Below are 14096 nucleotides of genomic sequence, written 5' to 3'. Positions count from 1 at the left end.
AACACACATTGATTATCTTCTAGTTCTGGAGGTCAGAAGTCCGAATGGGTCTCCTTGGGCTGAACTCAAGGTATCAGTTCTGGAGCCCTGGGAAGAATAATCTTCCTTGCCTTTTCTAGCTGTTAGAAGCTGCCTGCATTCCTTGGTTCGTGGCCCCCTTTCGTCTTCAGACCCGGAGAGACTGGCCAAGCCTTTCTCTCATTGCATCACTGTCACACTGACTGTCTTCCATCTCCATCAAATTATAAGGACCCACTGAGGTAATCCAGGATGATCTCCCCATTTGAAGGTCAGCTAATTAGCAACCTCAATTTCATCTGCAAATTCAGTTTGCCACGTAACCTAACATGTTCACACGTTCCAGGGGGATAAGGCCATGGATATCTTTGGGGGGCCATTATTCTGCCTACCACATCCCTGGACAAGCAGCATTTACATCAACTGGGAGCTGATTAGAAATGTAGAATTCAGGACCCACTCCAAGCCTCTGAATCAGAATCTTCATCCCAATCAAATCCCCAGGTGATCAGAATGTATTTTAAAGTTCGAGAAGCCACAACTAGACCGTCTGTAAGATCCTTCCCACTTTTACTTCCCATAATTCTATAAAAACTGTTTCTTTTTTCCATCTTCAAATCTGCATTATTCTTTCTCCTCCTGGTTTCCTGCCCCCAAAAAAAGTTAATATTTTGATTTGTACCCCTGGTGTTAATTCCCCGAAAGTCAGCCAAGTAGAACATGACAACACCTCATGCATATTTTTTTGCTGGCAGGAAGTAGATGTTAGAAAAGGCAATTAAATTATGGAATTATCCATGATGCAAAGGTACTGGCCTGCAAAGAGTATTTTCTTCCCCAAGAAAATTCATAGGAAAACTACCTCCATTACTGTGTAGATATTAGTGGCCCAGCAAGTGAATCAAAGCATACACAGATGAGCTGTTTTTAAGGCATCTCTGAATGGCTCAGCATTTGAGAAATGTGACCAAAGCTGATTATAAAACTCCTTTCAAAGTTGCAGGAACGGCAAACCCATAAATAACTCCAGTTCCCATTGGTGTGAGGAGGAGGTTGCTGGCTGCTTGATTGCTGTCCTTATCATAGGGGATAAGGTTAAGCTCACCTCCAAGATTGCAGGCTTCTTAAGGAATGAGCCAGCCATATGCTGTGCCTGGCACCCAGGAGGCACTCCATACATTTTGGGCCTGAATCCATTAAGCTTTTTAATAGTGTGTAATACTTAATTCTAATTAGAGATGCACTTAAAAATGAATAGGTAAAACTAGAATATGTCAGTAACCATCTTACTGGACTCCCTGCTTCCTTTTAGTCATTCAGTCAGTCATCCATTCTACAAACATTTATGAATCATCTACTGAATGCCACCCATTGCTCTAGACCCTGTGGATATAAAGATATGCTCCCTGTCACTCAGTAGAACAAGAAGTCACGTAAGTAAATAATGGTGGCAACGTCAGTGCTGGAAGAAGTGTGTGAGCAAAGGTCTCGGGCCTCTCTTCTCCCAGCTGCCATGTACATTCTAATGGGACTTATCTTTAAAATCTTCCTTTTCTCACCTTTGCCAATCGGCATTAATTATTTAGCTTTATTATTTTTATTTCCAGCCCCGGCTATTAATGTTGCCTCCAGGCATACCATACTTTCTCTAGAAAATGAAACCCTCTCAAACTAGCACAAGTTAAAAAAAAAAGAAGAGAGAGAGAGGTTATTATTATAAAAGTCTGGCAGCATCTCATGAGACTTCAGGAAAAGTTAAAGGAACCAGGAAAGAGAAAGTGAGGCAGCTGTAAGTCCAGCCTCTCTTCATCTGCTCTCCAACTTCTCTCCCTTTGTGTTGAATAGCTCAGACCTTCAAGGCAGAGGGTCTAATTGGCTCACTTTGTCTTTTCTAGCCAGGCCACTTCCTGACCACTGTAATTGTCACTGTGTTCTACTGATTGCTTCCTTCATAGCACTCACTTAGCACAAGTTGCAGTGATATATTTTAATTTCTATGTTTATATCCATTTCCCTCTCTAGTTTTGGCAGTGACCATATCTGTTTTGTTATGGCTGTATCCAGCCACTAGTGCAGTGCCTGATCATAGTAGATGTTTAGTAAATAATTAAATGAAAGAAGAAGAGGGGGATAATATCACATTAACCACCCTAAAGATAGACTTAGACTTCCTCATTGTACCAGTTACACCATAGAGAAGGGAAAAGTAGGGACAGAGTCTTGGGTCCACGGACCCCTTAGCAAGTCTGTGGAGGGAGGAGGTTCTCTAAGAAAAAGAGTAGACAGGGTAGTCTTCCCCCAAATACGTCTTGACCAACATTCAAGCCACATGGTCTTTCCACTTCAAAGCCACACCTGAAGGGACCCTTAATGCAAATGCTCCCACTTTTTTTCTTTTTAAAATCTATTGAGTAGCTAATATATGCCAAATTCTATAGGAAACACTTTACAGGCATCATCCCTTTCCATTTTTACACAGACTCTAGAAGATAATATCCTCATTTTACAGCTACAGAACCAAGTTTCAAAAATTTAATTAGTTCACCCAAGGTCATAGAGCTAGAATGTAGCAGAGCCAAGATTAGAACATAGGTCTGTCTAACTCCAGCGCTCTTTCCATGACATTTGGCTCTCTATAAAGTACTCTCCCTTACTCGGGCAAACTTAATTCCTTCTCTGTAGCAGCACAGTGCCCTGTTTGTAAGGACAATACAGCACTTATTACCTACTTTTATTGTAGACATTTCTGGCTCCACTGCTAAACTATGCCTCCTTATAGCAGAACTATATCTGGTTTTTCTTTGTATCCTCAGCTCCTGTCATTTAATAGGGGCTCAGCCAACGTCTGTCTGCTAAGGTGAGCCTTGGAAGGATAGACAGGCAGTTACTGTGCTTTTTCATATTTTTAAAACTCCACAAAATACCATGAGTACCTTATTGTACAGAAATAAAATTGTAAGAATGTAAAAATCTCATAAATATTCCTCCAGTCTCTGTTATTGAAATTTGAAGAACACATATATGTTCTCCCTACCCATATTATGCTTAATGACATCAATCAAGTGAGACCTGCCCACTGTTATCATGGGTGGTAGATGCAGAATGCTGGGATGGTCCACACACACACCAATGGAGTCTTCTTTTGACTACGAGCAGCCGCCTGGTGTAGCTACAAGTTGGCATTCTCTCACTCCACATATATGTATTAAATGCCTACTACATGCACCATATTAGTTGCTTGTGAATGGGCATGGTGATTATCCAAAAATGGCCGAGATGAGGATTCTGCCCTCACGTTGCCTGCCATCTGGGAGACACGACACACACACAAATACTGGAGCTATAAAGGAAAGGGGCTAAGACACTTGCTGACCAGGGGCTACAGGAGTTGAGGCAAAGATGACCTCTGGCAGGGAGTATGGAGAAGGATTTCATGGAACACATGGCATTTCACCTGGAATGTACAATTCAGACACATCTTTAAAAAACCCAGCCAGGGGGTGGGGGCTCCCAACTGGGCATGGGGAGCTTGTCTGTGAAGGGGTAAAGTCGGGCATTTAGAAAGCAAATTGGAGCCCAATTGTTGCTGGCCTTGAATGCCAGGTTGCAGGTATTCATGAATAAATGCAAGAATAAACAGAGAACTTTATTCTTAAGTTCTTAAGGAAGAGGGTAAAATGGTCATGAATATACTCCAGGAAGAGCAGCTGCCTGGGACTGACATGCAGGGGAGAGACTGGAAGCAGAGAGAGCAGTTATTTTATGTTTATTTGATAATACCGGGTCTTTGCTGATCACACAACTGTGTGGGTGGATTGAAAACTTTGGTCAGAGCCACTTTTGAAACTCAGACGTAGTTTTAGTGACTCATCAGGAAGCCAAGAAGAATTTCTAAGGGTCATCACAGCCAGGCTCAAAAGATGCACAGTATGAATGAGGAAATCCATTAACAGCTCTTAACCAGACATCTCAGGTACTGAGAAGGTAAGTTAGTTTGGGAAACTGAAACCAAACAACGTCCAAGAAAGTCACACTGCCTCACTGCCCAGTTAGTGCAGGCAAAAAGCCAGCAGGGCGGGCCTGAGGCTCAGTGGGGCAGAGCCTGCAGAGTCAGATAGGGAAGCCCAAGAGAGAAGAAGGATCATGACTAAAACGCTCAAGAGGTGGCATCAAAACATCATGCTGTTTCTAGATAGCACATTGATTTTGCCAAACCAGGGTGAAATTAGTAGAAGCAAAATAGGGGAACATAATTTTGGGAAGGTAAAACAGTTGCTACATGAACCACTAACTAGCCATCTTGACTGTCACCCAACAGCGGCCACCTGGTGGGGCCACTTTGTTTATGGCACGAGAGCCCTTTAGGGGTGCAGCCAAGTGCAGCTTCAAACAGTGGCTTAGGTGTTAGCCTGGGCTGTGACAATGAAGTAAAAGGCTGTGTGTGTGAAGCTGCGCCAAAAACAGCCTCTGCAAAACAGCCGCTGCGGGCGTGAATTTTATGAGTTCTCCGTATGCAAACTACCATTAGTCACGCATTATTGATCCATTCCTCCAGGAGCATCCGTCCTCGGAAGCTTGGTTTCCAACTGCACAGGCAAGCCTTTCAGTACAGCCTCGCCATAACTCTTCCTTGGTCATCACGCCTTATATTTAAAGCTCTTCATAATGACGGCTTTTTTTTTTAGATTAAAATGCTTAAACCCTTTTTGATACCACTGAATTATGAGTAGTGACACAGTGAGGTTCCTTTATTTTTATGTGCATATGTGAGTTCACACAATTTCTCCATCTTTCTCAAAGACATTTCCATAGGAAAATAAACATAGTGAATTTATAAACAACAGGCTGAGAAACAATGCTGCTCTCTCCACATTAGCCAAGTCAAGTGATTAAAGCAGAAACAGAGGTTGGCCCAGAAATTTACTAGAATTCAACATTGCTATGTGATATTCAAGTATAAGCAGGAACTATTTTTTTCCCTTTTTTCTGTAAAACTTGGAATACCTGTTCTAATTAAATGTCTTCCTCCAGGAATTGCATCTGATATTCAGTTAGATTTGATATCAGAACTCAGTTATTGACAGTTTTCTAAGGATACAGTCAGTGCTAGGATATACAAAATGAAAGGATAGAACATGTTTTCTGTGCACATCTTATCATGTATTTTTTTCTTTTAAAGGAGGATAGGCAAGAGTAGTATAAACATCTAAAAAGGAAGTATCTCTACAAGTAGTGGTTTATTTTGTGTTTTGCCTTAACATAATACAACATTGTATTTTGCAGGGGAGAGACTGGAGGCAGATAAAGCCATTTTTTATGTTTATTCCATAATTCTAGGTTTTTGCAGTTCACACAGCTGTGTAGGTGTATTGAAAACCTTTGTCTAATATAACTATAATGTAGTTAATATAATTACTGTTGTATTTATTATATTATGTAGATGTGCCTGATGTGGTAATAATGATGGTATTAAGAAATTTTATGTAACATGAACTAAGCCATAGTGGCTTGAAATAAATGCTAGATTTTACTTAAAAGAGCTATATTGGAAGGGTAACGTAATCTTTAGGTATAATTCCAGTGCACTGGTAACAATGCGGCAAACATTATGTATTGTTGGACACATTCTGTTAATGATCTTCCTGGGCTGGATGGAGGGATTTTTTGTGGTTTTTTTCCTCCCCATCTTGGCCTCTCTCAAAAAAAAAGCAAAAACAAAAAAAGCTCAACAAAAGGATAGTTGAGGGATGCTCACAAGATCAGAATCCTTTGCACAGCCTTGTAGGCCCTGTACAATCTGGTCCCTGCCCAGTTCTGATTTCCTCTTATGCTCTAGAAGCCTACCCTCTGCCTCCCTCCCTAATCACATCCAGCTCCTCCTTCCTCATCCATGCCTCGCTCCTCACTCGTGCTGTTCCCTATGCTCAAAATGCTTTTCCCCTTCCCCTCCCACCCATCTCTTCTCATTCATCCTCCATCCAGGTCTCAGTGGATAAAGTCATGTAAGTCAAGTCTCCCTGTCATACGATTTTATACCACTTAAATTGAATTTATAGGCATATATGTATGCAGTTATTTGGTCAATATGTAAATCCTCCTCTAGTCTCTAAGTTCCAGGAAGTTCGATGGCTTGTCACATAGTAGGTGTTCAAAAAATACTCACAGAATTGGATTTTTAAAGAAGACACAGAGAATAAGTGAGAAAGAACTTAGATTTGAAGATGTTCATTTTTTTAATGGATGCTAGGAAAACTAAGAACAATGAAATGTGAGAATAGAAAACAATCTATTGATTGTTTTGATCTATTGATTGTATGAGTCACACACATATAAATACATAAATATATATATATATAATATTAGAGTCCTCAGTAAAACTCAAATATTTAGCACTTATAAAATGTCAAGATTCAAAACCAGCTTTCTAATCTATAGTGTCAGCACCTTTACAAGTCATATACCCACCTATGCTTGTGCTGGGTGGGTACATGATAGTACCTTGTGCTGTTATCTCATTACAACCTAAATACTCTTACATGCAGATCTATATGGAATAGGTGATCTGTTTTCTAACATAATCAGGAAATAGGCTCTCCTGTTCAATGAAATGTTCTGGTCAATAGCATCACATTACACATACCATACCCATTTAATCCATATTCTGTGAATCCAATTATACTAAACTGCATTTAACTCTGAAACCCACTGGTCATAATTTAACTGCTGATGAAAACATTCGAAGACCATACAGTGCTATAATGATCACTTACCTTTGCACCATGCAGTACTCTAGTATTTGTCAGTAGCAGCTGCAGTAATCCCTGTGATAGAAAATTGGGTGAACCAGGTTTTACTAAAATCAATAGAACATTCTGTAGTTATTGCAAGTGCTGTGAGATAAAGGTCAATTAATTCTAATAGGCAAGAAGAAAGAATATAAGAATTTGACTAATAAATGCATATATGTCATTAAACATTGAATATAAACTTTAACCTATTGAAATTCTTAGTGGATATATGTATTTACTTTTACTATTTTCAATGTTTGATTTTCAGAAGTGTGTTCACAAACATTTTTTGGATTATAAGATTACCATTTCAAAAATACAATGCTCCACATTTTTGTATCTTTAAACATGAATGGAATTTCACAACACACTTCTGTGACCCTCAAGATGACTGTTTCCACTGTGCAGATAGAGAAGCTGAGGCATGAGGCTATTTCTGTACATTTTCTAAAGATACTCCCTGAGCCAGTGGAAAGGAAGCCTGAGATGGAAAAAGACTCTGTGTCCTCACTGAGAACACATCTTGTATGCATCTGTAGTCTTGGGGGAGGGTAGATTGAAAAACCAGAGGTGGCTTTTCACACATGCTCCTACATGCCTACAAGGAGGTCTTTGTAAAAATGTGTACACAAATAAAGTGGGTATCAAGGTGATTACCAGGATGAATTTTCACTGGTCTGGAATGCCTTGAGTATGCTTGATGGCAAGAAGGTAGATTAGTTGGCTTTTCAAGGCCTGTCTAATAGTTATAATTCTATCTAGTGGGCAATTCATAGATGAAAAATATTTAAAGTGTTCACCTTTCTATTTCTTTTTTTTTTTTTTTTTTGCTTTACAGATCTATGCAGTTAGATCAGTTGTTCCCAACAAAAGCAATAATGAAATAGTCCTGGTGCTACAACAGTTTGATTTTAATGTGGATAAAGCCGTGCAAGCCTTTGTGGATGGTAGGTATACCTGTGCCTTGCAGCTGAAGATGTTAGACCTAAATATTCCAGATATTCCATATTTTTTTCCTTAAATGAACTGAGTGTCAATTCATTATGAGTACTTTAGGTCTCATAAAAATGTGTTAGGCTTCACATGATCGTACCACTGCACTCCAGCCTAGGTGACAGAGTGAGACCCTGTCTCAAAAAAAAAAAAAGTGCTAGATTTTAAAAACACATAGACACACTCAATAAGAATAGAATTTGGAAGTTCTTTATCTCTCATTTAAGGAAAAACAGACTCTAGATAGTTTTCAAAGGATATTGATTATAGTGCTACTAATATCCTTGCCTACTAGTCATTCCAATTTGATATTAAATGTGTCCTTGGCCAGCAGTGACTCATGTCGATAGTCCCAGTACTTTGGGAAGCCAAGGTGGGCAGATCACTTGAGGCCAGGAGTTCGAGACCAGCCTGAGAAACATGGTGAAACCCTGTCTTTATTAAAAAATATATAAAAATTAGCCAGGTTTCGTAGTCTATACCTATAGTCCTACCTAGCTTCTTGGAGGCTGAGGTGGAAGGATGGCTTGAGCCCGGGAGGCAGAGGTTGCAGTAAACTGAGACTGCACCATTGCGCTCCAGCCTGGACGACAGAGTGAGCCTCTGTCTCAGTAGATAAATAAATAAATGTGTCCTTTATTTGATGTCGTTCTTATGAATGGAAGATAATGTATTTTGGTCCTTATCTGGAAAGTCTTCTCACTTCTCCAACTGGCATAATTCTACTTGGCTGTATGACTGGAATTCTTAAACTTGATGCTTATGTAGTCTAAGAGGACTGGTTTATTCTTTAATGTCTTTAGTTTATGATTTTTAGATTGCCAAGTTAATCAGAATATCAGTTTATCTTATCTACCTCTAAAATCTTTTTGCTTTATTTTAAAAAATTTGTTATTTAGGTAGTCCATTGCCAGAGATGTTACAAAATCTAAAGTCTCAGGAATATGTTTATCCTATAAATTTACAATGTAATGCTTTGGATTTCCTGTAAATTATGGGGAAATTCTCCTCTCCTAATCAAATTAAACAAGTTCCAGTTTTGAACAAAGATCTCTTACTTGTCCTTAGTTATCATATGTCTTCTGTCCTGGCATTAGTTTCTATTTTGTAAATATGGGCAAGCTACACATAATCTGTCAAATAAGGTCAAGGAAGACCTGCCGGCACATTTCTCAGTTGTATCCTATTTACAGTTTGTCAAGGACAGTTTGATTTACTTATTTTCCTAGGAGTAAAATAACCTTCTTGAGTTTCTAAAAGTATAATCGCATTTCAGGGCAAGGTCTTGAAACCAAGCAATATGCTCACATTCTGATATCAGCAGTCAAGGTTTAGGGTCCTAATTGAATTAGCAAATGGTTGTCATTCAGTAGACCTAGAAGCAAATCCATGGTGCACAACTTTTCTCACTGTTTTTCCCTGCTTCATATACTAAGAGATATATAATTTTTAGTCATGAGAAGCAAATAGTAGAGAATGCAATATTAATCTAACTTTGCAGCATTAGGTGCAGTTTGTCTCAAAAAATATCTGGAAAGAAGCACATCCTGGATCAGATACATTCTCTTTTCAGATTTTACTTGGCAACATCACCTACATGGAAAAAAAGCTTTAGGAAAGGAAAAAGGCTATTATCCCCATTCCTTGCTACCCCTACTTGGATTGAGGCCCCCCACATTCCTCATCATGAAAGTTTTTATTGCAGCGTGATCTTGATGAGATGCACAGATGCACAGTAACTGATGGACTGTCATCAAATCTGTTTGTATTTAAACAGAGCACCTTGCTTGTCCTTCTTGAAATTTTCACCTTTTCAATATTGAGATCTCATTAATAAAACTCTTTGATTGCTGAGAAGCCTCATGAGAAGTCATTTTGGTTGGGGAGCAGTAGGAAAACTTGATTTAAAAATACTGGGTGCCAGGAAGGTGGCTCATGCCTGTAACCCCAGCACTTTGGGAGGTCAAGGAAGAAGGACTGTCAGGAGTTTGAGACCAGCCTGGACAACATGGTGAGACACGGTCTCTACAATTTTTTTTTAGTTAGTCTAGAGTGGTGACACATGCCTGTAGTCCCAGCTACTCTGGAGGCTGAGGCAGGAGGATTGGTTGGACCCAGGCTGCAGTGAGCCATATTTACACCACTGCACTCCAGCCCGGGCAATGGTGTGAGACCCTGTCTCAAAAAAAAAAAAAAAAAAGCCAAACAACTGACAGTCAAAAATAGTTGTTCGGAGTCATTTATGAGGCATACGGAAAGCACTCTGAGTGGCTGAAAAACTCCAAGCCATTTCAGTATAATTAAAATTTAATAATAACAGTTTCAAAATCCTCTGTAAATATGGGTATTTCTTCTTTAAAATTAGTCCCTAAAGCTCATTGTCCAAATTACAAATAGAATGTATATCAAAACATGACAATTAGAGGACTAATTGAATATGGCAGTTGTGAAAATAGTAAGCAACTCAACACCACCTTCTGATTAAAATGAACAGTATTTAGCATTTTAAAATTTTAGTTTTATTTAGAAAACTGAAGCATAGCTATAAGTAAGAACTGCCCTAATTATTATTAACCAAGACTTACCAAGAAACCTAACGAAAGTGACTCTAAATTTCTTCAAAAGGAAAATACTGTGAAACATTAATTCTCTGGACAAATTAGAGGAAGACCAACCCAGTTAATAAAAAGTCTGAATTATAGCTTACTTTTAGGTGCAGTCTTACTATTTCAAGTGCATGCAACTCAGACGAGTCTAAGAGGGGTATTGAGTTGGAAACTTTAAATAGATAGGAATAATTAGCCTGTCTAAACATTAGTCAAAGCCATATGCCTTCTGCTTATCTAACAGTGACAGTAGACTCAATAATTGGGACCCTACTAATTTGAAATTTATTATAAAGACCAGCCTGAAATTTATCTTTGTTTAGCCAACATACTCCTTGTAGAGAGCTATTAGTATATTTAGATTAGAGCTATTAGTATATTTAGAGAATGCTTAAAATCGTTAAAAGAATACACTTAAAAGAGCTACTCTCTTTTAGAAATACTGTGCCTATTTATCTGAAAACAACTGATGTCCTCATTACCAATAACTTGTTATTGAAACTACCTTCAGCACAATTGGAATGAATGAATGAACTTTGTTAGACTATGTGGAAACATGGGTTGCAGCTGGCCAGCGATAAAACATTTTTTTAATGTCTTGTAATTTAATTAAGTATCCTCTCTCAGTGCAGTTCTACCTACATATGTGAATGGGATGGACAGAACCTGGGGCCCAACTTTTCACTTAATGAACTTTTTTTGGTTTCGAGGTAGAAGTCTTGTAAAGACCGCATCCCATCTCTATCCATGCTAACGCCAGAGAAACTAATATCATTGTAATATGTCTTCCTCATCCCCCTGCAAGATGTGAACATATGAATAGGGACAGAAAAAGAGGAGGAGTGGCCAAACAGAAAGCTGTGATTCACATTGTTAATAATATTCAGAATCCCATATTTGGTTCAGAAGATTATAGGTATTTTTATTCATATATCAAACAGAATAATTTTAATTCTGCCTATGGCAACAAAGCTGCTAGAAAATTCTCAAGATATATTTCATTTTCCCTAAGACAATATAATGATAAGAAAGTAAGCTTCATGTAGTAAGGCTTAATATTTTGATAAAACCAAGATCATACAGTGAATTAAATGAAAATCTGGGAAATAAAAAATGAAACTGGCATTTTTATTAAGATAGGATGTATCAAAACAAATGAAAAAGCCAAAAAGAAAAAAAAAAAAGCTGCTACCAAGATGGAAAGGCAGAGATGAATTTTGTGTGATGTTTTATGATGTGAATATTTGTTGAAGATTCTTTGTCTTTATCTAGGCAGTGCAATTCAAGTTCTAAAAGAATGGAATATGACAGGAAAAAAGAAGGTAAGATTAATATTGATTGTAAATTGGTAACATCTTCAATCAAAACCTTCATAGTTGTTATTTTAACAAGGCTGCCAGTTTTTTGCTTCTTTCAAATATGTTAATATGTACACCCAGAAAGCTTCCAAATTCATGACTCTCGTAAATTACCAGATACTCTCACTTGTAATGCCCTTATTTTCTGCTCAGTGTTTTTAACAACCAGGTGTGCTTAAGAAGTCCCAGAGTTGTTCTCTTTTTTAAGTATAAAGGGGAGCCCAGCTGGAGAATTCAAAGGATTCAAAACATTAACTTGCCTGAACGTATCCTGTAGCACAAAGAAAAAAATTAAGGAGTATTTTAAAGATACTTGAAAACCTCTAAATATATTTTCGCATGTTTTTCCACCTGAAAGAAGCTGTCCAAGGCTGCCCTGAGATGCTTTTTTGGCTGAATTCTAAGGTAGATCATTAATAAAAGAAGAAGAAAAGAAAGTTCCTTAGAACCATAATAAGTAAGGGACCTTCTTGAACACTGGTGTACTGCTCTTTGAGAACAAAGGGAAGGGGATTTTACTGTGTCCCATTCAAATTGGTATGCTTTTTTGTCAAGTCACAAAGGGCCTGGGATTTCTGGGAGCTCGTGAGATGCATCTGTGCATACACACTAGCAAAAGTGTGCCGCTCCTTTCAAAGTAACTGTTCCACTCATTCCCGCTATGACACAGCAAGGCCTTGTGTTTCGGTTTTCCCAGGATATCGTACGCCAGTCTACCCTTCCCCATGGGGGAAGATCACAGGCCTGCAAAACAGGTTCTGAACAAACAATAACACAGTATTACTTTCATAAAACCTGAAGATTACTGAAATTACAGGAATCATCCTTTCCGTTTTTCTCCTCCTAGTTTCATGTAGAATAGGAAAATTGTGAGTTTTTTTTTTAACCTTTGTATGCCGCCATCTTTGACAATCTCTGCTTAATCTTTAATCATAGCTTCCCAGGCCTCTGTGTGAGATGAACATGATTTGCAAGTGATTGAAAGGCAGTATTTAGACTTACACAGAAAAATTTCGAATGTGTGGTTTGGGTATTAGATTTTTCTGATGTGAAAAAAAGAGCAGATAGCAGCTGCAGACCCAACTCATTACTGAGTCTCCCTCCTGGAGGTTGAAAAGGAAAATGGTCTCCCAGCCAAGTAGATGTGAGGCTTGAGAGCCAGAAGCTGCTGTGGGTGTTTTGTGCGAATAAGTGCCACTGGCCTTGCCTTCACCCTGGGACACACACCTCTCACCTAGGAACGAAGCCAGGCTGGTGCTCACCTGGCACTCACTCGTTCAGCAGGTGGGACAGGGTCTTTCTTATGGTTCAGGTGTCTGTTCCGATTGGCGGGGCTGGTATCATACTGTTTGTTGAGGACACTGAATATCAGCTGGGTACAAAGCAACATCAAGTCAAGCATATAACATAATTAGGAACAACATCTTCTTAATTTCCTTGATATTCTTATGTATTCACCATTAGAACATTTTAAGAGAGATATAGTAAAACTGACTTTTGTGATATCGGGAGGTCTAAACAATTTCAATTGTATAAAATGCAGGGTGGTGTTATTTCAAAGGAAATAAAATGAAGCCTTGTAATGCTATTCAGCTAGCAGCCGAGAGGTCCAGGGGCTTTCTCACAGGAAAAGGGGGACTTATATCAGTTTGGCATTACCTTGAAGCTGTTGTCTGCTCCAGCTGAAGTATTCATGGGATGGCAGGGCACAGTGGCTCATGCCTGTAATCTCAGCAGAGGCAGGAGAATCACTTGAGCCCAGAAGTTCAAGACCAGCCTGAGCAACATAGGGAGACCCTGTATCTACAAAAAAATTTTTAAAATAGCTGCATGTGGTGATGCATGCCTGTAATAACAGCTACTCAGGAGGCTGAGGTGGGAGGATCACTTACGCCCAGGAGGGTGAAGCTGCAGTGAGCTGTGATCACGCAACTGCATTCCAGCCTGGGCGACAGAGCCAGAGTGAGACCTTGTTAAAATCAATCAATCAATCAATAATCATGGGGATGATTATGGATCCTGTGGCTACCTGGGGCTCGCTAGACAATGACAGCAATTCCAGGAATCTCCTGGTTAACTGGTTTCTATTTCAGAGACCCAACCTGGACTTTAAGGACCTACCTTCTGTGCCCTCATTTTACAAGAAGAAGTTGCCTGCCTTTTTCCTAGTAGTCCTCTCCTATACCTCTCCTTCTGCCCAGCAGATGGGAACCTTAGTGGCCTCCTTGCCTCTCCAGCATTATGGATCCTGTGGCTACCTGGGGCTCGCTAGACAATGACAGCAATTCCAGGAATCTCCTGGTTAACTGGTTTCTATTTCAGAGACCCAACCT

At 39.2% G+C, this 14096-nt stretch overlaps 1 protein-coding gene across 5 annotated transcripts in view; it reads left to right on the top strand.

Moving 5' to 3' along the window:
* Window positions 1-14096, top strand: part of SPATS2L (spermatogenesis associated, serine-rich 2-like) — a 172750-nt gene that overhangs the window by 97572 nt on the left and 61082 nt on the right. For all 5 annotated transcript variants that reach the window (XM_011949962.1, XM_011949961.1, XM_011949959.1 and 2 more), the window contains 2 exons: window positions 7645-7753; window positions 11678-11727. In XM_011949962.1, the coding sequence (XP_011805352.1) occupies window positions 7645-7753; window positions 11678-11727 (159 nt within the window). The remainder of the gene's footprint in view (window positions 1-7644; window positions 7754-11677; window positions 11728-14096) is intronic.

The sequence above is a fragment of the Colobus angolensis genome, unplaced genomic scaffold (assembly GCF_000951035.1).
Source record: "Colobus angolensis palliatus isolate OR3802 unplaced genomic scaffold, Cang.pa_1.0 Scaffold30, whole genome shotgun sequence".
Taxonomy (NCBI): domain Eukaryota; kingdom Metazoa; phylum Chordata; class Mammalia; order Primates; family Cercopithecidae; genus Colobus; species Colobus angolensis.
The sequence above is the reverse complement of the archived record's forward strand: the minus strand, read 5'-3'. Positions and strand labels throughout refer to the sequence as shown.